Consider the following 22,424-nt stretch of genomic DNA (forward strand, 5'->3'; position numbering starts at 1 on the left):
TATAAATGTATAACTCACACAAGACGCCTAGGCCTTGAATAGGCCGGGCACGGTGGCTCAAGCCTGTAATCCCAGCAGTCTGGGAGGCTGAGGGGGTGGATAACCTGAGGTTGAGAGTTCGAGACCAGCCTGGCCAACATGGTGAAACCCCGTCTCTACTAAAAATACAAAAAGAAAAAAAAATTAGCTGGTTGTGGTGGGCGCCTGTAATCCCAGCTACTCGGGAGGCTGAGGCAGGAAAATCACTTGAACCCGGGAGGCAGAGGTTGCAGGTTGCAGTGAGCTGAGATCACAACATTGCACTCCAGCCTGGGAGACAGAGGGAGACTCAGCCTCAAAAAAATAAAAAAAAGAAAGAAATTCATTTATGTTTCATACATACCTTGTACACATAGACTGAAGATAATTTCATAAAATAGTTTTAATAATTTTGTGCATGACACAAAGTTGGTGTACATTGAACCATTTGAAAGCAAAGGTCACTGTCTCAGCCACCCATGTGGACAATCTGTGGTTGCTTGGCATCATCATCATTCCTTTTATTTATTTATTATTTTTATTTTTATTTTTTTTTGAGACAGAGTTGTGCTCTGTTGCCCAGGCTAGAGTGCAATGGCATGATCTCAGCTCACCACAACCTCCACCTCCTGGATTCAAGCGATTCTCTTGCCTTAGCCTCCCAAGTAGCTGGGATTACAGGCACGTGCCACCATGCCCAGCTAATTTTGTATTTTAGTAGAAATGAGGTTTCACCATGTTGACCAGGCTGGTCTGGAGCTCCTGACCTCAGGTGATCCACCCGCCTCGGCTGGAATTCCAAAGTGCTGTGTTGTAACCGGGCAAGTTATAGACAAATGCCACACTCTTAGACTAATTAAGGAGTCCTTTATTAGCCGGCGACTGAGAGATGGCTAGCGCTCAAAATTCTCTCAGCCCCGAAGAAGGGGCTAGGTTTCTTTTTATACCTTGGTTTAGAAGGGGAAGAGGGAGCCGAGCTGAAGCAATTTTATGGAAGCAAAACAGGCAAGAAAATTAAAAAGATAAATAGTAAAAGGAAAACAAACAGTTCCAGGTGCAGGGGCTTTAAATCTATCACAAGGTGATAGACGCGGGGGCTTTGGGTGCTATCAACCGGACGAATTCCTGGGAACTGTGGATATAGCTTGCCACAGTATCTTACCAGTAATTGCATTCTCGGATGTGCTGGGAGTCAGCTTAAGTCCTTGAGGAAGGCGGGTGGGTAAGGGACTGCAAGCGAAGGAGCCAAAATGGAGTCTGTCTGGCTCTCTCAGCTAAGGGAGGGTCAATCAGGTTAAAAACAAGGTAGGGTATGACATTCCCCACTCTTGTTTTGGGGAATCGAATCATTGATTCCTCGGTTATAACAAGGGGGTTATATTGGGTCCTAAGATACATAAGTTTGACAGAAGCTATGCGCTGCTTTATAAAGTTAAGAACCCATTTAATATACAAGGCCTGAAGACTAACAAGAGGAGGAGAAAGGGTCCTGCCAATCCAGTAATGAGAGTAGTCAGCCATGGATTCCAATTAAACGTGTTTTGGTACCAGGGGGTGTTATTTTCTCGTTTTTGCTGGCATCTATCTAGATTTTCCCGAACTTTTTGGAGAGTATCTTTTATGACTCCAGACTGATTGGCATAGAAACAACGACTTTCTCCTAGAGCTGTGCATAGCCCTCCTTGGGAGAGAAATAGCAGATCTAAGCCTCGGCGGTTTTGAAGAACTACTTCAGCTAGAGACTCTACCTGGGTATGCAGTATATTTATGGCTGATTGGAGATTGCTTAAATTAGCATCTACTTGTTTTTTTTTTTTGTTTTTTTTTTTTTGAGACGGAGTCTCGCTCTGTCACCCAGGCTGGAGTGCAGTGGCGCAATCTCAGCTCACTGCAAGCTCCGCCTCCCAGGTTCACGCCATTCTCCTGCCTCAGCCTCCTCCCAAGTAGCTGGGACTACAGGTGCCCGCCACCACGCCCGGCTCATTTTTTGTATTTTTAGTAGAAACGGGGTTTCACCGTGTTAGCCAGGATGGTCTTGATCTCCTGACCTCGTAATCCACCTGCCTTGGCCTCCCAAAGTGCTGGGATTACGGGCATGAGCCACGGCGCCCGGCCAGCATCTACTTGTTGAGACAGGGACATTAGTCCGGTCTCTCCTTGAACCAGGGCAGCCGTGCCAATGGCTGCTGATCCAGCTATGCTAAGGCCGGCCAGAAGGGGCACAAGGAGTGGGGCAGCTCGGCGAAACCTGGAATGTAATTCAGGGGGAGCGATGAGAAGCTGTCCTTCTGGCCCACTGTATGTGTAGACCTGGGGGAGCACATGAACCAACACGCACAGGAGGGGTCCTGGTTCAGTCCCATTGATGCAGCGAGTGAGACCTAAAGTGCAGGCTAACCAGGTATTGTTAGGTGCCTGGTAGGAGACTGAGGCACTTAAGGGAGTAAGTAGAGACTGATTACAGGTAGCCTGTAAGGGAGAAGTAGAGAAGTTATATCCAGTGCTAATTAGAGAAGAAGTATTCCCAGACATGTCTCCTAGTATGAGGGCATGGGGGCGTGTATGACAAGAAAGAGAGCCCATTTTATTTTGTTTTGTTTTGTTTGAGGCAGAGTCTCGCTCTGTCGCCCAGGCTGGAGTGCAGTGGCACAATCGCGGCTCACTGCAAGCTCCGCCTCCCGTGTTCACGCCATTCTCCTGCCTCAGCCTCCTGAGTAGCTGGGACTACAGGCGCCCATCACCACGCCCGGCTAATTTTTTGTATTTTTAGTAGAGATGGGGTTTCACTGTGTTAGCCAGGATGGTCTCGATCTCCTGACCTTGTGATCCACCCGACTCGGCCTCCCAAAGTGCTGGGATTACAGGCGTGAGCCACTGTGCCCGGCGAAAGAAAGCCCATTTTAAGCATAGCTTCTACTCCTAATCCAACATCATATGGGGGTTTGGCCTTCAGGCACAACCAACAATCTCGGGCTGGTTGAGGCTGGGTGAGATTAAGGAGGTGCTGTCCCCTGTCCAGAATGGACATCAGGCTGGGTTGGAGGTGTTGTCGTTGCAGCTGAGGTTTAGAAACCAGGAACGGCGGTGGGAAAGTTAAATCGACCCTGTCTGGGTGTTTTGGGAACATAGGATTACCTACATCAGTTAAAGGTCCGACTGGCTTAGGAGAGCTCTATGGGACCAGGATTATTTTCTGGATGGTGAACATACTTCCAACATTAAATCCTGAGATATAAAGCCTTAATCCCCATGACATGCCATAATACCATTGAGCTGTACCAGGGTTACGGATAGTTGTAGGAAGAGGGTTACAATTTCTCATAGTACACAGTCTAGGATGGGAAGTGCGAGTTATGGAGAGGGTTGAGGACTGGGTTGATCCTCCAGGGTAAGTGGCTAGGGTTACACAGGACCAGTGAGGGCAGAAAAACTGATAAGAATCTTGACAACTTCAGTCAGGGTGATTTCCAAGACAGAGGTAAAAGTCAGCGCCCTGGAGTCCTTTTTCTGCACCTTTAGAGTTTCCACATGCAGTCCGGCTTCCTATTTGTCCAAACCCTGCTGCAAGGTCGACGTTCCCTGTCCCCATGACCGGCAGATTGCGTTGCTCTTCACGGGTGAGGGCAGGCTCTGGGAACAAAGCACATAAATCGACTGCAAAAGAGACTTCCTTGGAGGTCCCCGCCTTCCAGGTGGTGATTGCAAACACACGTCCTGTCGTGAAAGAAGTAAGGAGAAAAGCGTAGGAAGGAGCAGAGGGCATGACAGGTGGAAACAAACAAAAGAGGTAAATAAAAAGAATTAATCCAATGGCTTCACTCGACTTAGGTGCAGTTTTAAGGGGCCCGACCCAGGCTTGGGGTCTTTGCTGGGGTCTTGCTTGGGGTCTTGCTGGACTTTGTTGGCCTTTTTGATGTGAGAGTGATGAACCCAAGCAGGAATGCTGTCCACTTTCAGACCTGTCGGCATGGTGAGGATGACAGTATGAGGTCCTTTCCAGGAAGAGTGAGTCCTTCCTTCTGGAACTTTTTTTTTTTTTTTTTTTTTTTTTTTTGAGACGGAGTCTCGCTCTGTCGCCCAGGCTGGAATACAGTGGCGCGATCTCGGCTCACTGCAACCTCCGCCTCCTGGGTTCACGCCATTCTCCTGCCTCAGCCTCCCGAGTAGCTGGGACTACAGGCACCTGCCACCACGCCCGGCTAATTGTTTTGTATTTTTAGTAGAGACGGGGTTTCCCTGTGTTGGCCAGGATGGTCTCGATCTCCTGACCTCGTGATCCACCCGCCTCGGCCTCCCAAAGTACTGGGATGACAGGCGTGAGCCACCGCGCCCGGCCGAGAAATTTTGTAACATACGTTGGAGAGGGCTCCAATCTCTACAGGGCCGGGAAGAAGAGTTTCCCATTCTGGAGGCAATTAACAAGGTTTAAGCAGAAATATAAAACCCAGCACGGACAGAGAAATTCACGGCCTAGGGGGCTGCAGTATCGGAAGAACAGAGGTAGATGTGCGGGGTAAGGGATGGGGATGAGGAGGAAAAGGGGCCACTCGGATCTTCTCAGGCTGGGAGGAGCCGTGCTGGGCAGCGCTGGGTCGCCAGGACTACTCCGCAGTCCCCCCGCCCCGCCTCCAGGCCCGGTCAGGCGCTGCAAGCCCAGCTCAGAAGCCCGGCCCGGGACCAAGGTCACCGCAGCAGTCCGGGCCCCTGCGTTCTGAGCCGGGTGCGGACGCGCTGGTACTCGGGGAAGTCAGGGTCTTTGACGCCTGAAGGCGCAGGAGCGGGGGTCCCTGGGGGAGAGGGTCCAGCACCGTCACCTCCCACTCCTCATCCGTGGGTTGGGGAGCCCCTGCTGTGGGGGAAGGAGGCTGTTTCGTTTGTAAACTGGCAGAGGAGTGGCCCCTGGGCCTGGCAACCCGAAGAGACACGCCTGAGACCCCCTGTAATAGAAAATCTGCACTAAAGGACTTTGAAGAAGTCCTTGCCCAGTCGTCTTGGGCAATATGGGTGACCTGACCCATGAAATTTAGACAGACACCAAACAGGACAATAGACACTAAACAGGACAATAGACACTGGAGTATATAGACAATTATGACAATTTTTATAGACAGACAAGGGGTGGGGGTCCCGTGATGGGATCAGTCAGATGCCCGCCTGGCCACTCCCCTTGTGAGGACTTAGGCTCCTCTTAGCATTGGCAGGCCGGTATAAACGCCCGGTTCAGATCCAGCTATGCTCAATGCTGCCCTAAGCCTTATGAGGTCACCACGGAATCACAGGTGAGGGCCCACTCGAACTCTGTAGCTTTTGCCGTGGAGCTACAAACTGAAAATTCAAGCGCAAGCCCTTGACCTCCACATTCACTCACTCACTCACACAGAGTTTATTACAATTCTTTAATACCCGTTTTAAAACAGAGGGCTCCTTGAGACCTCAACGAGAGAAGGAGAAGAGATAGAGAGAGAGAGAAAGAAAGAGACTAGTCTTACAGAGATGCCTGACAGAAACCAGGACTCTGTCCTCCAGCGTCCTGGAATATGGACAGAGCCAGAGGGACGCCCTCATCAGGGCCACCTCCCTCCCAGAGAAACAGAGTCAGATCTGACTTACCTTCCCGGGACCAGAAACTGAGGACTCAGGAGTTGAATTTGGTTGAGCACATGGGCAGCCGATCCGTTCCCCTCTGGAAGACGGTCGCCTACACGGCCCTGGAACGTCTTTAGGTGGCACCTCCCCTATAAGCTCGCCTTCTGTCCAGGGGAGCCCGGAACGGGTCCAGATTTCACCCGGTGGCGGATCTCGCTGTGGCCTCCAAATGTTGTAACCGAGTGAGTTATAGAGAAACGCCACACTCTTAGACTAATTCAGGAGTCCTTTATTAGCCGGCGACTGAGAGATGGCTAGCGCTCAAAATTTTCTCGACCCCAAAGAAGGGGCTAGGTTTCTTTTTATACCTTGGTTTAGAAGGGGAAGAGGGAGCCGAGCTGAAGCAATTTTACAGAAGCAAAACAGGCAAGAAAGTGAAAAAGGTAAATGGTAACAGGAAAACAAACAGTTCCAGGTGCAGGGGCTTTAAATCTTTCACAAGGTGACAGACGCGGGGGCTTTGGGTGCTATCAACCGGATGAATTCCTGGGAACTGTGGATATAGCTTGCCACAGTATCTTATCAGTAATTCCATTCTTGGATGTGCTGGGAGTCAGCTTAAGTCCTTGAGGAAGGGGGGTGGGTGAGGGACTGCAAGCGAAGAAGCCAAAATAGAGTCTGCCTGGCTCTCTCAGCTAACGGAGAGTCAATCAGGTGAAACACAAGGTAGGGTATCACATTGGAATTACAGGCGTGAGCCACCGCACCCAGCCGACATCACCACCATTCCTGACTCTGAATTTATATACTACTAACCAGCAATCATTTTCCTCCACCTATTCAACACAGAAGTACTTAACAGTAAAAGATGAGAGATACCTATCTGGCATGTGAGAAAATGATATATAGCTACTGACGGGGATTTCCTTTGAGGATGCTGAGTAAACTTCGTGGTGTGTGCCTGCATTTCCACTGCAATCTGTCACATGTGATGAGTTGTGGAATTTCCCACTTGTGGCATCACACTGGGGCTCAAAGAGTTTCAGATTTTGGAGCATATTTTTTTGTTTTTTTTGTTTTTTGAGATGGGAGTCTTGCTCTGTCACCCAGGCTGGAGTGCAGTGGTGTGATCTCAGCTCACTGCAACCTCAACCTCCAGGGTTCCTGCCTCAGCCTCCCGAGTAGCTGGGGTTACAGGCGCCCCCCACCACACCCAGGTAATTTTTTGTATTTTTAGTAGAGACGGGGTTTCGCCATGTTGGCCAGGCTGGTCTGGAGCTCCTGACCTCAGGTTATCCATCCACTTTGACCTCCCAAAGTGCTGGGATTACAGGTATGAGCCACCATGCCCGGCTTAGATTTTGGAGCATTTTGAATTTGGGATGGTGAATCTGTACTGTTGTTCCTCTCCCCTCACAACCATTTTGCCGATGGGGAAACTGAAGCATTGAGAGGTGATGGAAATTGCTGGAGGTCATATAGCTGGTGAGTGGCAGAGTGGACTCAGAACCCAGGATCATCTGATTGCAAAATCTGTTTCCTTCATCTCTGTACTGTGCAACAATGACAAGAATACTATTGGCAATAACAACAATAACCCACAAATTTTGACTGGTCATTCACAACAACAAAACAATAATAACAATACATTCACCTCTGGGGTCGAAACCCTTATTCTAGAATCCTAGGAACTAAGGATTCCCTCCAGCCACACTGCAGCAATGCTCATTTGCATAGACCCTCTAATTTGTATGCATATCATTATCTGCCCCCACCCAACCCACCAGCTCCCTGTGTTTTATGCTTCCAGCCGGCTTGGCGGATTGTCACTCTGTCCTGGATGTGTCTAATAAGGGCGTCTTGCGGGATGTAGCCTCTACTTCCTCAGGAATTGGGGATTGGAGAGGAAGCCAGATCCAGACGTGAGGTCTCTGGTTTCCCCCACATTTCCTGCATGGACTTGAGCCAACTGGGTCCAGGTTCCTCATCTGTAGAATGACCTCCATGGGTCATTATCTCCATCCCTCTGCCTCTAGGAGCCACCACTTGTTGCTGATGGTTGCCCCCCATCCGACTCCTCCCTTTCCCTGTGGGGCTCTTTAGGCCTGACAATTCCTCTCCACCCTTCTTCAGTTTGTTCCCCTAAGAACTAGACAGATCCAGGTACAAGTATTTGCCATTTATTTCAAAGATCAGTGGTTAAGAGGCCCAGGGTTATGAACAAGGTCTGGTCCTCACCCCGAGATGTGTTAGTCTGGGCTGGGGAGGGCCCTCAGGCTGTGTGTATATGTGTGTAATGTTGTGTGTTTGTCATTGTGATGTGTGTGTAATGTGTGTTTGTCATCGTGATGTTGTGTGTGTGATGTGTGTGTCATTGAGATGTTGTGTGTGTGTGATGTTGTGTATTTGTCATTGTGATATTGTGTGTGTGTATGTGTGTAACCAGATCTGACTATAACTTGGTCTGTCTGTATCTAATGTAATGAGTATTAATTACCAAGTGTGACGGTGACACCTCTGGGAGTGGCTGTGTAGCTGGGATGCTGTCTGAGTTTTGTGTGCTTGTGTTATAACATACACACAGTGCTGTGACTGTCTGTGATGCCTTCTGTGACTTCCATGTGATTGTGTGGTTGTGCATGAATCTGGCACTTCGCGTGTATGAGTCTATAGTTGTGAAAGAGTGGCTGAGATTATGCAGCCATGTGACAGATTTTGTGGGATGCCATAGGTGTGACTGTATAGTCATTCTTTCTTCCTTCCTTTCAATCAGCAAGCATTTCCCTAGAGCATGCTTTGTGCCAGGCCCTGGGCTGGATGCCGGGGACAGATCCGTGGTGTCCTATTAGGGATGTCTATGCTTGGCAGTGATGAAATCAGCCATGGTGGTAGCATTTACACCATGGAATTGGCAAACATTACAAAGCTGTCCCCCTCCCAGGACAGCTGGTTGTTAAACAGTTATGAGCACACTGCCGTGCTCATGTATCTGAGTGTAACTCTTTGTGACCAGGCTGAGGTGTGGCCACCAGTCTGTGGGTGGGATCTGAGTATGTGACTCTGACTGTAGGTGGGGTGGGGCTGGGCTCTTCATGATGAGTCCCGATGATTAGTCTCCCGCCCACCCTGTCCGTACTCATGATGAGAGTAGGGAAGTGGATGAAGTTTCCCACCCCCAGCCAAGTCCCTGGAATCCCAAGTCCCACTTTCTTCTGAATCAAAAGCATAAATACCCACCCCTCACCCCTTCTTCCTGAATATCAGGCAAATCAACTTTACCCAATGTTTGGGGGCCCACAGACCCCAAGTCTCTGGGTTTTTGTCCTTAGTATTGTCCGTGGCAGGGTCTGCAGTCTACGTGGGTCTTCTGAAGGTGCCTGCTGGGGCTTCAGCCCCTCGAGATGCCTGAGTTCTTGGTCCTTGGTGGTGCCCACTGAGCTCTCTGCCTTTGAGTTTTGGGTTCCCTGGAGTGTCCCCCAAGATCTGTTTCCTGAGTTTTCCTTTTTCTTCCTTTCTTTTTTTTGAGGCAAAGTCTCACTCCGTTTCCCAGGTTGGAGTGCAGTGGTGTGATCTCGGCTCACTGCAACCTCTGCCTCCCGGGTTTAAGCAAAATTCTCCTGCCTCAGCCTCCTGAGTAGCTGGGATTACAGGCAGGCACCACCACGTCCGGCTAATTTTTGTATTTTTAGTAGAGATGGGGTTTTGCCATGTTAGCCAGGCTGGTCTTGAAGTCCTGACCTCAGGTGATCCGCCTGCCTTGTCCTCCCAAAGTGCTGGGATTACAGGCGAGAGCCACCGTGCCCAGCCTCTGCTTCGTGAGTTTTCTTTCCCCTGAGGCACCCTCTGAGTTCTCCACGTGTCAGACCCATGTCCAATGCACCACGCTCCTTCCTTCACACCATGAAAGCCCCAAAGTAAGACCGGGTACCGTCACGCAGTCGAACCAGGCGTTCATCCAGCACACGGACGACCACCTCCTCCCCAGCCTCCAGGTGCACCACACCACCCAGGAAGCTGCTGTCCCACCAGACGCGGGAGCTGCTGGTGGCCCGTCCGCAGGGTGACTGCTGGCTGACCAACAGCTCCAGCTCCTCGGGGTAGCGGGGTGTGCGCTTGTAGAGGCCGTGGGTGATGGTGCTGGCCAGGCCCAGCGGGCAGCCCACACCGCCCAGCTGCACCTTGGAGTAGATGTAGTAGTAGCCAGCTTTGGTGGCCACAAGGGCCCCATCGTGGTAGCTGAGGCCCCTCAGGAAGGCCAGGCCCAGCTGAGTCTCCCATAGCAGCGGCCCCCCGCTGCCCGTCAAGCTGGAGTTGGCCCCTGTTGGGAAGAGAGAGACAAAGGGGGCTGCCGGTCAGCACATGTCTTCCTCTGTTGCTTGTTTGTTTGTTTGTTTGTTTGACACAGAGTCTCGCTCTGTGGCCCAGGCTGGAGTGCAGTGGCGTGATCTCGGCTCACTGCAGCCTCCGCCTCCCAGGTTCAAGCGATTGTCCTGCTTCAGTCTCCTGAGTAGCTGGGACTACAGGTGCCCGCCACCGCACCCAGTTACTTTTTGTAGTTTTAGTAGAGACGGTGTTTTGCCATGTTGCTGAGGCTGGTCTTGAACTCCTGACTTCAGGTGATCCACCCGCCTCGGCCTCCCAGAGTGCTGGGATTACAGGTGTGAGCCACCACGCCCAGCCTTGCATGTCTTACTCCTGCTGTGTGACTCCAGGCCAGTCACCACTAGGCTGTTTGTGTGTGTGTGTGCATGTGTGCGTGTGTGTGTGTGTGTGTGTGTTTGTAGAGGTGGGGGTCTCACAATGTGGCCCAGGCTGGTCTCGAATTCCTGTGCTCAACCGATCCTTCAGGCTCCCAAGTGCTGGGATTACAGTCATGAGCCACCACCCTGCCTAGCCTGTTTGTATGTATTAATTTGCTTTATCCCTGCTTTGCCGATGAGGGAAACTGAGGCACAGGGAAGCAAATTAACTTGCTTAGTCTATATCTCAACTCTTTGCATCCCTCTTTTGCAGGTGGGGAAACTGAGGCATGGAACCATTAAGTGATTTGCCAAAAGTGTCAAAACTTGGCTGGGTGTGGTGTCTCACCCCTGTAATCCCAGCACTTTGGGAGGCTGAGGCAGGAAGATCCCCTGAGCCCAGGAGTTTGAGTCCAGGAGTTCCAGATGAAGTAACATAGGGAGACCCTGTCTCTACAAAAAACAAAAAAATTAGCTGGGCATGGTGGCAGGCACCTGTAGTCCCAGCTGCTGGGGAAGCCGAGGTGGGAGGATCGCTTGCACCTGGCAAGTTGAGGGTGCAGTGAGCCATGATAGCGCCGCTCCAGCCTAGTTGACAGAGTAAGACCCTGTCTCAAAAAAAAAAAAAAAAAAAAAATGTCCAAACATGCAAGTTTGCAAAACCAAGAAACCAAAGCGGCACCTCGTACTCGCTGTGTGCCTCAGTTTCCCTCTCTGTAAAATGCACATATTAATAGCACCTGCTTGGAATGTAATGAATTAATATGTAGAAAGCGTGTCACAGCACATAACACAGCATAAGCACTATATGAGAGTTCATTAAATTAATAAAACTAGGCCGGGCCCGGTGGCTCACGCCTGTAATCCCAGCCCTTTGGGAGGCCGAGGCGGGAGGATCACCTGAGATCGGGAGTTTGAGACCAGCCTGGCCAACATGGCGAAACCCCGTCTCTACTAAAAATACAACAAAATTAACCGGGCGTGGTGGTGCATGCCTGTAATCCCAGGTACTTGGGAGGCTGAGGCAGAAGAATCGCTTGAACCCGGGAGGCGAAGACTGCAGTGAGCCGAGATCATGCCACTGCACCCCAGCCTGGGCGACAGAGTGAGACTGTCTCAAAAATAAATAAATAAATAAATAAATAGAAATAAAAAATAATAAAATAAATAAAACTGGAAATACATAGCACTTGCAGCCTATGTTCTGAGCAACTCTGTGAGTAAATAAGCAATGAATGAATGAATACACTGATATGTATGGCGTTTATCTGGTCTTCCCGAGACGCCCTGACCCCTGCCCCTTGCCAGGATCCAGGGTCCCTCTCACCTGTGAGATGCGCTGCTGGGTTGACCTCGTGAGACCTTCGCTCTGGGGAAAGAGGGTCAGAGGTTAGAGACGAAGACAGTGGAGGTAAAAAGCCAGCCTCCTAAAGGGCCACCGTGTACACCTCCTGGAATCAACCCCACCCCTTCCGGAGTGACCCAAACTTCTGCTTCTCAGGCCTGGGGGAGGGGCACCTGTGAGGATTTGGCCAGTTGTGCAAATCATATTGGGCAATTGACCGAGGGGTGGGGGTGGCATGGGAATCATCACACCTCCTTCCCTGGGACCAGGACCCTGACTCACCTTGTATCAGCTGCTCCCAGGAGCCTGCATGTCCGTCCTGAAAATGCAGAAGGGGCCTGCGGTAAGAACCTGCAGCGGGGGCCACGCCCTCGCATTGCTCACACACGGCTATGAGACCTGAGGACCATAGCCACCGACACCACCCTCAGACACGTACACAGGGCCACATACTCTCACTTGCAGACACACACCCCCTGTCCAGCGGCCTCACAACCACTTGGTGCCTCAGTTTCCCTCTATGTAAATGGAGTTACGAATCGTGTCTGCTTGGCATTTAATGAATTCATATATGTAAGGCATTATTACAGTGCTTGGCACATAGTATGCACTAGAGGAAGGTTTAATAGGTCGGGTGCATTGGCTCACACCTCTAATCCCAGCACTTCGGGAGGCCGAGGTGGGCAGATTACCTGAGGTCAGGAGTTCGAGACCAGCCTGGCCAACACAGTAAAACCCTGTATCTACTAAAACTACAAAAATTAGCTGGGCCTGGTGGTGGGTGCCTGTAATTCCAGCTGCTCTGGAGGCTGAGGCAGGAGGATCGCTTGAACCCGGAAGGTTGCAGTGGGCCCAGATTGTGCCACTGCACTCTAGCCTGGGTGACAGAGTGAGATTCTATCTCAATAAATAAATAAATAAATAAATAAATAAATAAATAAATAAAAGGGTTTAATAAATAAGTAACATTGCCCAGTGCGGAGGCTTACACCTGTAATCCCAGCACTTTGGGAGGCCAAAGTGGGAGGACGGCTTGAGGCCAGGAGTTTAAGACCAGCCTAGGCAACACAGCAAGACCTCATCTCTACAAAAAATTTTTAAGATTTGCCGGGCATGGTGGTGCGTGCCTGTAGTCCCAGCTACTCATGAAGCTGGGACAGGAGGCTTGCTTGAGCCCAGAAGTTCAAGGCTGCAGTGAGCTATGATCGTGCCGCTCCACTCTAGCCTGGGCAGCAGAGTGAGACCCAGTCTCTAAGATAAATAAATATGTAACTAATTAAATAAATAAGTAATATTTAAAAATACATGGACAAGGCCAGGCGTGGTGGCTCACACCTATAATCCCAGCACTTTGGGAGGCTGAGGCAGGTGGATCACTTGAGGTCAGGAGTTCGAGACAAGTCTGGCCAACATGGTGAAACCCCATCTCTACTAAAAATACACAAATTAGCCAGGCACGGTGGCGGATGCCTGTGATCCCAGCTACTGCTCAGGAGGCTGAGACAGGGGAATCACTTGAACCTGGGAGGTGGGGTTGTAGTGAGCCAAGACTGCACCACTACACTACAGCCTGGGCGATGGGAGAGAAACCTTGTCTCAAAAAAAAAAAAAATGCAGACAGCGAGATGGCTGGACACATGGACACCACCCTTGGGATATAGCACCTGCCACAGGGCACAGACCTCAACATCATCATGACACTGAGAAGACACATGTGGGCTCAGATGCGTGGACATGTGGTTTGTGGTTTATGGATCCATGTGCGTCTACAGACACAGAGACCCAGAGACAAAGACAGACAACGTGAATACACCAGCTGCAGCTAGGCGGGTGTGTGGACATGTGGGTACACGCACATACGTCCACATGGGTATGTGGACACGAATGTGTGGCCACTGGATCCAGACCCAGGACACAAAAGGGGCCAAGCCCACAGGGGTATGGTGTTGGGCACACATAGACCCCCAGGTGAGGCACACAGACAGGCGGACACATCCACAGCCAGCTGGAAGCAGACCGAGAAATTTCCACAGATGGAAATGGTCAGAGAATTAATGACAATCGCAGTAACAGTAATAAGAGTACAGAGAAGGCCAGGCGCAGTGGCTCACACCTGTAATCCCAGCACTTTGGGAGGCTGAGGCGGGTGGATCTCCTGAGGTCGGGAGTTTGAGACCAGCCTGACAAACATAGAGAAGCCCCATCTCTACTAAAAATACAAAATTGGCCAGGCGTGGTGGCGCATGCCTGTAATCCCAGCTACTCGGGAGGCTGAGGCAGGAGAATCACTTGAACCCGGGAGGCAGAGGTTGTGGTGAGCAGAGATCATGCCATTGCACTCCAGCCTGGGCAACGAGAGTGAAACTCCGTCTCAAAAATAAAAAAGTACAGAGAAAATGCATGCGTGTGTGCACAGGGCTGTGCATGGCAGTGTTGGGGTGTCAGTTCCGACGGGTGGAGCTGGCATCGTCTGGTACTACACACGCCATAGCATACTTCGTCCCCTATGAAGAGACTGCCCTTATTTTGTAGATGAAGACACTGAGGTTCAGAGAGGTGAATTCACTTGCCCAAGGCTGGGAGCAGCAACCAGTCAAGCCAGCTGCTCTCAGCCTGTGCCCTGTCCTGCACACACACACACACACACACACACACACACAGACACACAGTGACCCACAATGACACAGGGGAGCCCCCTCGCCTCCACCTGCTCTCAGCCCCCCGGTCCCACTCACAGGCAGGCGGGTGACCATCTCTCCTAGACGCCAGTGCAGCTGCAGGAGGAACCAGCCTTGGACGGCCAGCCCGGCCCCCATCAGCAACAGCAAGAGACCCAGACCCACCCGGGCCACACTGCACGACTGTCTCCGGCGGCTTCGTCCCAGCCTCGTGAATGGGATGTCGGTCTGTCCATCCACCACAAACACTGAGGGCCGTACGACACTCTCCTCCATGCCCAAGGTGTCTGGAGCAGGGCTGACACGCCTGGGTCCTTCAACCTCAGAGGAAACCGAAATTGCTCAACACTCCTGGGCTGTGCACGCTGCGGACAGGCACCCGTGGGCCGCCTTTAGAGCTGGGGTTCAGCCCCACCCCTTCCCCCACTCACCCTCCTCTTCTTCCGGTCCCCGCCGCCCCCGGTCTTGGCCCTGTCTCACTCTCACTCATACAGACTCTCACACTTTCCAGAGGCTTCTGAAAATGTGACTCAGGTGGCAAGTGCAGTGGGGAGCCCCCAGCTTTCCCTTCTTGGATGCTTCATTCGCTTGGGGCCACCAAATATTGACTGAGGACTTTCTGCCCATGCCAGACTCTGCTCTCGGTGTGGGGGATGCAGCAATGAACAACAGCAAGAAGGGTCCCTGCTCCTCTTCTGGTGGAGCCAGAGAGACAAGAAACCTCGTAAACAAGAAAATAATACGTTGTGGGTTTTTTTGTTCGTTTGTTTATTTGTTTTGTTTTTGAGATGGAGTCTCGCTCTGTTGCCCAGGCTGGAGTGCAGTGGCGCGATCTCAGCTTACTACAACCTCCACCTCCTGGGTTCAAGCAATTCTCCTGCCTCAGCCTCCCAAGTAGCGGGGATTACAGGCGCGCGCCACCACGCCTGGCTGCTTTTTGTATTTTTAGTAGAGATGGGGTTTCACTATGTTGGTCAGGCTGGTCTCGAACTCCTGACCTCAAGCGATCCACCCACCTCAGCCTCCCAAAGTGCTGGGATTACAAACGTGAGCCACACCATGCCCGGCCTTCTGTTGTGTTTTGATGTGACAAGTGCAGTGAAAAACACGAGAGTGGAATAAAGGAGTGGATGTGTGCTCTGTGTGTGTGCTTGTCTGCATGCATATATGTGTGCAGTGTGTGCATGTGAATGTGTGTATTCAGTTGTGTGCGTGCAAGTGTGTATCATGTATACATGTGCAGGTGCATGCCTGTGTATCATACATGTGCTGGCATGTAAATGTGCATGCATATGTGGGCAGGTGCATGCATATGTGTATGGTCATCTGTGTGCATGTGCACGTGGTCCATGTACATGCATGCATGTGCACGTGTGTGTATGTGTGAACATGCATCACATGTGCAAGTGGGTGTGCATATATGTGCTGTGTGCACGTGTGTGCATGTGTGTGTGCCTGTGCATTGGTGCGTGTATGTGTGCGCACTTGCACGGGTGTGTTCATGTGTGTGGGGAGGTCCATGTATGAGTGTGCATGCATTCAAGCGTGGATTTTTTTTTTTTTCGAGACGGAGTCTCGCTCTGTCGCCCAGGCTGGAGTGCAGTGGTGCGATCTCGACTCACTGCAAGCTCCGCCTCCCAGGTTCACGCCATTCTCCTGCCTCAGCCTCCTGAGTAGCTGGGACTACAGGCGCCCACCACCGCACCCAGCTAATTTTTTGTATTTTTAGTAGAGACGGGGTTTCACCGTGTTAGCCAGGATGGTCTCAATCTCCTGACCTCGTGATCCGCCTGCCTTGGCCTCCCAAAGTGCTGGGATTACAGGCATGAGCCACCGCACCCAGCCTTTTTCTTTCTTTTTTTTTTTGAGGCAGAGTCTCACTTTGTCACCCAGGCTGGAGTGCAGTGGTGCCATTTTGGCTCACTGCAACCTCTGCCTCCCGGATTCAAGCAATTTTCCTGCCTCAGCCTCCTGAGTAGCTGGGATTACAGGCGCCCACCACCATGCATAGCTAATTTTTGTATTATATGTTGGCCATTATATATGTTGTAACATATATGTTGTCTATATGTTGGCCAGGCTGGTCTCGAACTCCTGACCTCAGGTGATCTGCCCACCTCAGCCTCCCAAAGTGCTAGAATTACAGGCGTGAGCCACTGCACTTGGCTTCTGTCTTGTTTCATAAGTATCTTTGTAATATCCTTGATTTTACCTCTTGGCCCTGAAAGCCAAAAACACTTATCTGGCCCTTTATAGATACAGTTTGCTGCCAGCTTGCCCCTGAGCTTAGGCTAAGACACGAAGTGCCCTTTGCTGGGGCCTCTGTGGTTGGACCTTCGTGCTTTTGCTCACTCTGCCCCAGGCAGATATCCTGGGTCTTTGCACTTCCTCTTCCTGCTGCTGGGAACCATCTTCCCTAGATCTCCAAAGCAGGCTCCCCCTGCTCATCTGCGTCTTGACTCAAGAAACTTCTCCTCACAGGAGCCCTCCCTGAATTGGTCAGGTGTCTCCCGAGAGACAGAACCAATAGAAGATAGACAGAGAGATAGAGATAGGATCTATAGGCTGGGTGCGGTGGCTCACGCCTGTAATCCCAGCACTTTGGGAGGCTGAGGCATGTGGATCACCTGAGGTCGGGAGTTCGAGACCAGCCTGGCCAATATGGGGAAACCCTGTCTCTATCAAAAATACAAAAAAAAAATAATAAAAAATTAGCTAGGTGTGGTGGCACACTCCTGTAATCCCAGCTACTTGGGAGGCTGAGGCACAAGAATCACTTGAACCCAGGAGGCAGAAGTTGCAATGAACTGAGATTGTGCCACTGCACTCCAGGCTGGGCAATGGCATGAGACTGTCTCAAAAAAAAAAAAAAAAAAAAAAAAAAAAGAGATCTGTAGAGACAGAGAAGAGACAGACATGGAAAACTAGAGAGACAGGGACACAGAGATACAAAGACAGACGGAGAAAGAGAGAGAGAGAAGTATAGAGTCAGAGAGAGAGTGTGTAACACATTTATTTTAATAAATCAGCTCACACAATCATGGGAGTTGGCAAGTCTGAAGTCCACAGGACAAGCCAGTTAGGCTGGAGGCTCAGGTAAGAGGTGACACTACCGTCTTAAAGCCTAAAGCCTGGAAACTCAGGCAGAATTTCTAAGTTGCAATCTTGAGGCAGAATTCCTTCTTCAGGAAACTTCCGTGTTTACTCCTCAGACCTTCAACTGATCGGGTGTGGCCCACTCACATTACCTAGGCTCATCTCCTGTCCTGAAAGTCAACTGTGGTTGTTGACATGATCTGAAAATTACCTTTCTAGCCAGGTGCAGTGGCTCACACCTGTAATCCCAGCACTTAGGGAGGCAGAGGCGGGAGGATTGCTTGAGCCCACGAGTTTGAGACCTGCCTGGGCAATATAGTGAGACCCCGTTCTCAACAAAAAGGAAAAAAAGAAAAAAGACAAAAAAGTAAAGAAATATAAAATACTTTTCTTTCTTTCTTTCTTTATTTTTTGAGACAGAGTTTTGCTGTTGTTGGCCAAGCTAGAGTGCAATGGTGCGATCTTGGCTCACTGCAACCTCAGCCTCCCAGGTTCAAGCGATTCTCCTGCCTCACCCTCCCGAGTAGCTGGGATTACAGGCATGTGCCACCAGGCCTGGCTAATTTTGTATTTTTAGTAGAGATGGGGTTTCTCCATGTTGGTCAGGCTGGTCTCGAACTCCTGACCTCAAGTAATCCACCCACCTCGGCCTCCCAAAGTGCTGGGATTACAGGTGTGAGCCACTGTGCCCGGCTAAAATACTTTTCTAGCAACATTTAGACTAGTGTTTTACCAAATGACTTCATATAGCCTAGCTTTGTTATCACATACGTTAGCCCTCATGCCACTCAATCTAAGTGATCTTCTTAACCGCTGGACCCACTGCGTGGGTGAACTTTTCTTTTTGGACATCCTTACCATCCAAAATCCATTCCACACTGTCTTCTTTTTGGGGGAGCCGGTGTGGGGGATGGAGTCTCGCTTTGTTGTCCAGGCTGTAGTGCAGTGGCCCGATCTCAGCTCACTGCAACCTCCGCCTCCCGGGTTCATGCGATTCTCCTGCCTCAGCCTCCCGAATAGCTGGGATTAGAGGTGCCCGCCGCCACGCCTGGCTACTTTTTTGTATTTTTAGTAGAGATGAGGTTTCTCCATGTTGGCCAGGCTGGTCTCAAACTCCTGACCTCAAATGATCTGCCCACCTCAGCCTCCCAAAGTGCTGGGTTTACAGGCGTGAGCCACCACGCCTGGCCCCATGCTGTTTTCATGGGTCCTATCCTGCTCCCCCTTTTAGAATGTAAGTTTCATAAGATCCTATCTGCACCGTTCACAGCCTCAAGTGATAGATTTTAGCTCAAAATAAAAGCAAACACAAACAAAAGCACCAAACACCCCCATATGCTGAAGAAATGAATCAAATGAATCCCAAACAGGAGAAAGGGGGAGTGAAGGCCAGGTGCAGTGGCTCACGCCCGTAATCCCAGCACTTTGGGAGGCCGAGGCGGGTGGATCACCTGAGGTCAGGAGTTCGAGACCAGCCTGGCCAACATGGTGAAACCCCACCTCTACTAAAAATACAAAAATTAACTGGGCGTGGTGGTGGGCACCTGTAATCTCAGCTACTTGGGAGGCTGAGGCAGGAGAATTGCTTGAAGCTGGGAGGCGGAGGTTGCAGTGAGCCGAGATCATGCCACTGCACTGTAGCCTGAGGGACGGAAAAAAAAAAAAAAGAGAAAGAAAAGAAAAGGAGGAATGAATAAGAAAAGAAAAAAGAAATGAGAAGAAGGATGTGAAGTAGAGTGGTGGTCTTGGCAGATGTCAGCCGGGACAGCCAGTGAGTTGCAAGGCATTTGACAGGAGGCTTTGTCATTTAGGAGCTGGATGGAGTAGGGTAGGCTGTGCGTCTATTTCGCCCATACCCCTGGAGTTGTGGGGCGTCTTAGGAAAAGAGGCTGTGGAGGCGTGACTTTCAGCCTCAGTGGGTGTTTCGTGATGACGTGGTGCAGAGCTGGGAGGCTGCATCCCACCCTCCATACAGACACCTTCCCAGTCCCCAAAGGACCAGAGGTGCAGTGAGAGGAGGTGCTCGGGGCCCCAGTCCCCTTTAGCAACAGCGCCCCCGCTCTCCAAACCCAAGGCTGCTGCTCCCCACGCAGTGCTGGTGATGCCGTGACCACAAAGCCCCCACACTCCCTCCCTAACTGCTGACTCATGTCTTCCCCTCCCTGGGGCTCCAGCCGGAAACACTGCCCTGCCTGCCAGCCCCTACTGCCCCCTCTCGGGTTCAGTCACCAGACACAGCTCACCCCAAAGCATGGATTCTTGGCTCAGGCCCATCTAGAAACGGGGTCTGGGAGAGTGAGGCGAGGCTGCGGGAGGGCAGAAGGGATGCAAATGAGGACAGGTGAGGATGCAGGTGAGAGGGCAGAGCAGGTCTGCAGGTTGACGGTGGCGGTGAATCTACAAGGACAGATGCCGGGGGAGGTGCAGGTAATGAAACCGCTTTTGCAAAATCATAACTGAGGAAATTATGACGCTGAAAGAAATCAGACCTAAGCGTCTCCATCTTGCTTCTAAGCTTCAGGCTGTCCTTGTTCTTTCCCAGGCAGAGGCCGAACTAACTTTGGGAAGGAATTCAGTTCATGGTTTGGCTCTGAAACAAAATTGGTAACAGCCCTTTCCCGAAAAGACCCCCTTTTTGCCTGGGGACCAGTCTGCCTTTGCAGGACTAACAAATTAGCTACAAGATTAGAAATTACAGTTTAGGGGCCATACAGCCTCTGGCTCCAAGAGTCTGAACCTCCCCAAATTGCTCCTGGGGACAACATCACTATTGTAAAACCTAAGATCAGTGCTCCAGATATTTTGCAGACCCTGAACTCAATGGATCAGCTGACACCATCGAGACCAGTAATCTGACTCCTCCAGTTCTGTGATCCCACCCAGGAACGGAAGACAGAAAACCTCACCTTGACCCCCTATGATTCCAACTTCAACCTCACCAATCAACACTCCTCGCTTCCCAAACCTCTACCTGCCAAACTATTATTATTATTATTATTTTGAGATGAAGTCTCGCTCTGTCACCCAGGCTGGAGTGCAGTGGCGCAATCTCGGCTCACTGCAACCTCCGCCTCCCGGGTTCAAGCGATTCTCCTGCCTCAGCCTCTCAAGTAGCTGGGACTACAGGTGTGCATCACCACGCCTGGCTAATTTTTGTATTTTTAGTAGAGACGGGGTTTCATCATGTTGGCCAGGCTGGTCTCGAACTGCTGACCTCAGGTGATCCACCTGCCTCGGCCTCCCAAAGTGTTGGGATTACAGGCATGAGCCACTGCGTCTGGCCCACCAAACTATCTTTAAAACCGCTGATCCCCAAATGCTCGAGGAGACTGATTTGAATAATAATAAAACTCCGGTCTCCTGCACAGCTTGTTCTGCATGAATTACTCTTTCTCCACTGCATCCCCCGTCTGATAAATCAGTTCTGTCTAGGCAGCGGGCAAGGTGAACCCATTGGGCAGTTACAGTAAGAAGACAGGTAAATCTGCAGGTGAGAATGTAGGTGAGAATGTGGGCAAGAACACAAGAAAATACCTAGAAAAGCATGCAGGTAAAGATGCAGGTGAGGACCCAGATGAAGATGCAGAGAAAATACACTCACCGGAGAGGATGTAGGTGGAAAAAGGTGAGAATATAGGTAAGAATGCTGTTAAGGTAAAGATACAGGTAAGCTTAAGATAGAGATGTAGGTGTTGGGGCCAGGTGAGGATGCTAAAAAACAAAAACAAAAACAAAAACAAAAAACCCTGGCGGGGCACGGAGGCTCACGCCTGCAATCCCAGCACTTTGGGAGGCCGAGGCGGGCAGATCACCTGAGGTCAGGAGTTCGAGATCGGTCTGGCCGACATGGTGAAACCCCGTCTCTAATACAAATACAAAAATTAGCCAGGTGTGGTGGCCGTGTGCCTGTAACCACAGCTACTCGGGAGGCTGAGGCAGGAGAATCGCTTGAACCCAGGAGGAGGGGTCACAGTGAGCTGAGATCGCGCCATTGCACTCCAGCCTGGGCGACAAGAGTGAAACTCCATCTCAAAAAAAAAAAAAAAACAAAAAAACAAAAACAGAAAACCCACAAAAACAAACAACAACAACAAAAACCCATACATGGATTCAGCTGAGGGTGCAGAGGAGTGAGCAGGTAAAGATTCAGATGAAAATATTGGTAACATTGGGAGCAGGGAGAACATTAGGGAAAAGACCTGATGCATCCTGGACGTAATAACTAGGTAATAGGTGGCTGGGTGTGATGGCTCACGCCTGTAATCCCAGCACTTTGGGAGGCCAAGGCGGGCGGATCGCTTGAGATCAGGAGTTCAAGACCAGCCTGGCCAACATGGTGAAACCCCGTCTCTACCAAAAATACAAAAATTACCCAGGCAAGGTGGCGGGCGCCTGTAATCCCACCTACTCAGGAGGCTAAGGCAGGAGAATCACTTGAACCCGGGAGGTGGAGGTTGCAGTGAGCCGAGATTGTGCCACTGCACTCCAGCCTGGGCGACAGAGCAAGACTCTGCCTCAAAACACACAAACACACAAACAAAAAACCTAGGTGATGGGTTGATAGGTGCAGGAAACCGCCATGGCACACTTGACCTACGTAACAAACCTGCACATCCTGCACATGTACCCCGGAACTTAAAATAGTAACAATAATAAAAGAAAAAAAAATATTGGTAAAATTAACAGGTGAGGATGCCGGTAAGTGAAGAGGTGAGACTCAGGTGAAGGGGTTGTGAGCTGCCGGTGAGTGTGCAGGTGAAATGGAGGTGAGGCGCAGGTGCATGCCACGTGCAGGTGAGGCAGGTCCATGCTCCTTGGCTAAAGAAGTCAGCACACTAGCAGGTGAACGCCAGGAGAAAATGCGGTGGGAACAGGTGAGGTTTCGAGTAGGATGCAGCTGAGCTGCAGGTGAGGCGGCTGGGGATTTCAGCCTCTCCCTCTTGGCAAAGAACTCCAGACACG

The 22,424-nt window shown here is 50.8% G+C and overlaps 1 protein-coding gene across 2 annotated transcripts; it reads right to left on the bottom strand.

The window, feature by feature from the left end:
- Positions 1 to 5,877: 5,877 nt before the first annotated feature.
- Positions 5,878 to 17,246, bottom strand: TNFSF14 (TNF superfamily member 14). Of its 2 annotated transcripts, XM_054672478.1 has the most exons (5): positions 14,798 to 17,246; positions 14,424 to 14,687; positions 11,971 to 12,007; positions 11,671 to 11,712; positions 5,878 to 9,922 (listed from the first exon to the last, which is right to left on the bottom strand). In XM_054672478.1, exons 2-5 carry the CDS (start codon positions 14,640 to 14,642, stop codon positions 9,498 to 9,500), a joined length of 723 nt encoding a protein of 240 aa, XP_054528453.1. In that variant the 5' UTR covers positions 14,643 to 14,687; positions 14,798 to 17,246; the 3' UTR covers positions 5,878 to 9,497. The 2 variants fall into 2 exon arrangements, with proteins under 2 accessions (XP_054528453.1, NP_001315249.1); NM_001328320.1 differs by lacking the exon at positions 14,798 to 17,246 and having other exon boundaries at positions 9,498 to 9,922; positions 14,424 to 14,642.
- Between the last annotated feature and the right edge of the window lie 5,178 nt (positions 17,247 to 22,424).

Source organism: Pan troglodytes, chromosome 20, assembly GCF_028858775.2.
Source record: "Pan troglodytes isolate AG18354 chromosome 20, NHGRI_mPanTro3-v2.0_pri, whole genome shotgun sequence".
In the NCBI taxonomy this organism is placed as follows: Eukaryota; Metazoa; Chordata; class Mammalia; order Primates; family Hominidae; genus Pan; species Pan troglodytes.

Excerpts from the sequence above, each read along its gene's own strand:
- TNFSF14 (XM_054672478.1), bottom strand. The coding sequence starts at position 14,642 with ATGGAGGAGAGTGTCGTACGGCCCTCAGTGTTTGTGGTGGATGGACAG. Across the intron at positions 12,008-14,423 it reads AGATGGTCACCCGCCTGCCT|GACGGACATGCAGGCTCCTG; the intron begins GTGAGTGGGACC and ends CTGCATTTTCAG. Across the intron at positions 9,923-11,670 it reads CCCAGCAGCGCATCTCACAG|GGGCCAACTCCAGCTTGACG; the intron begins GTGAGAGGGACC and ends TCTTCCCAACAG.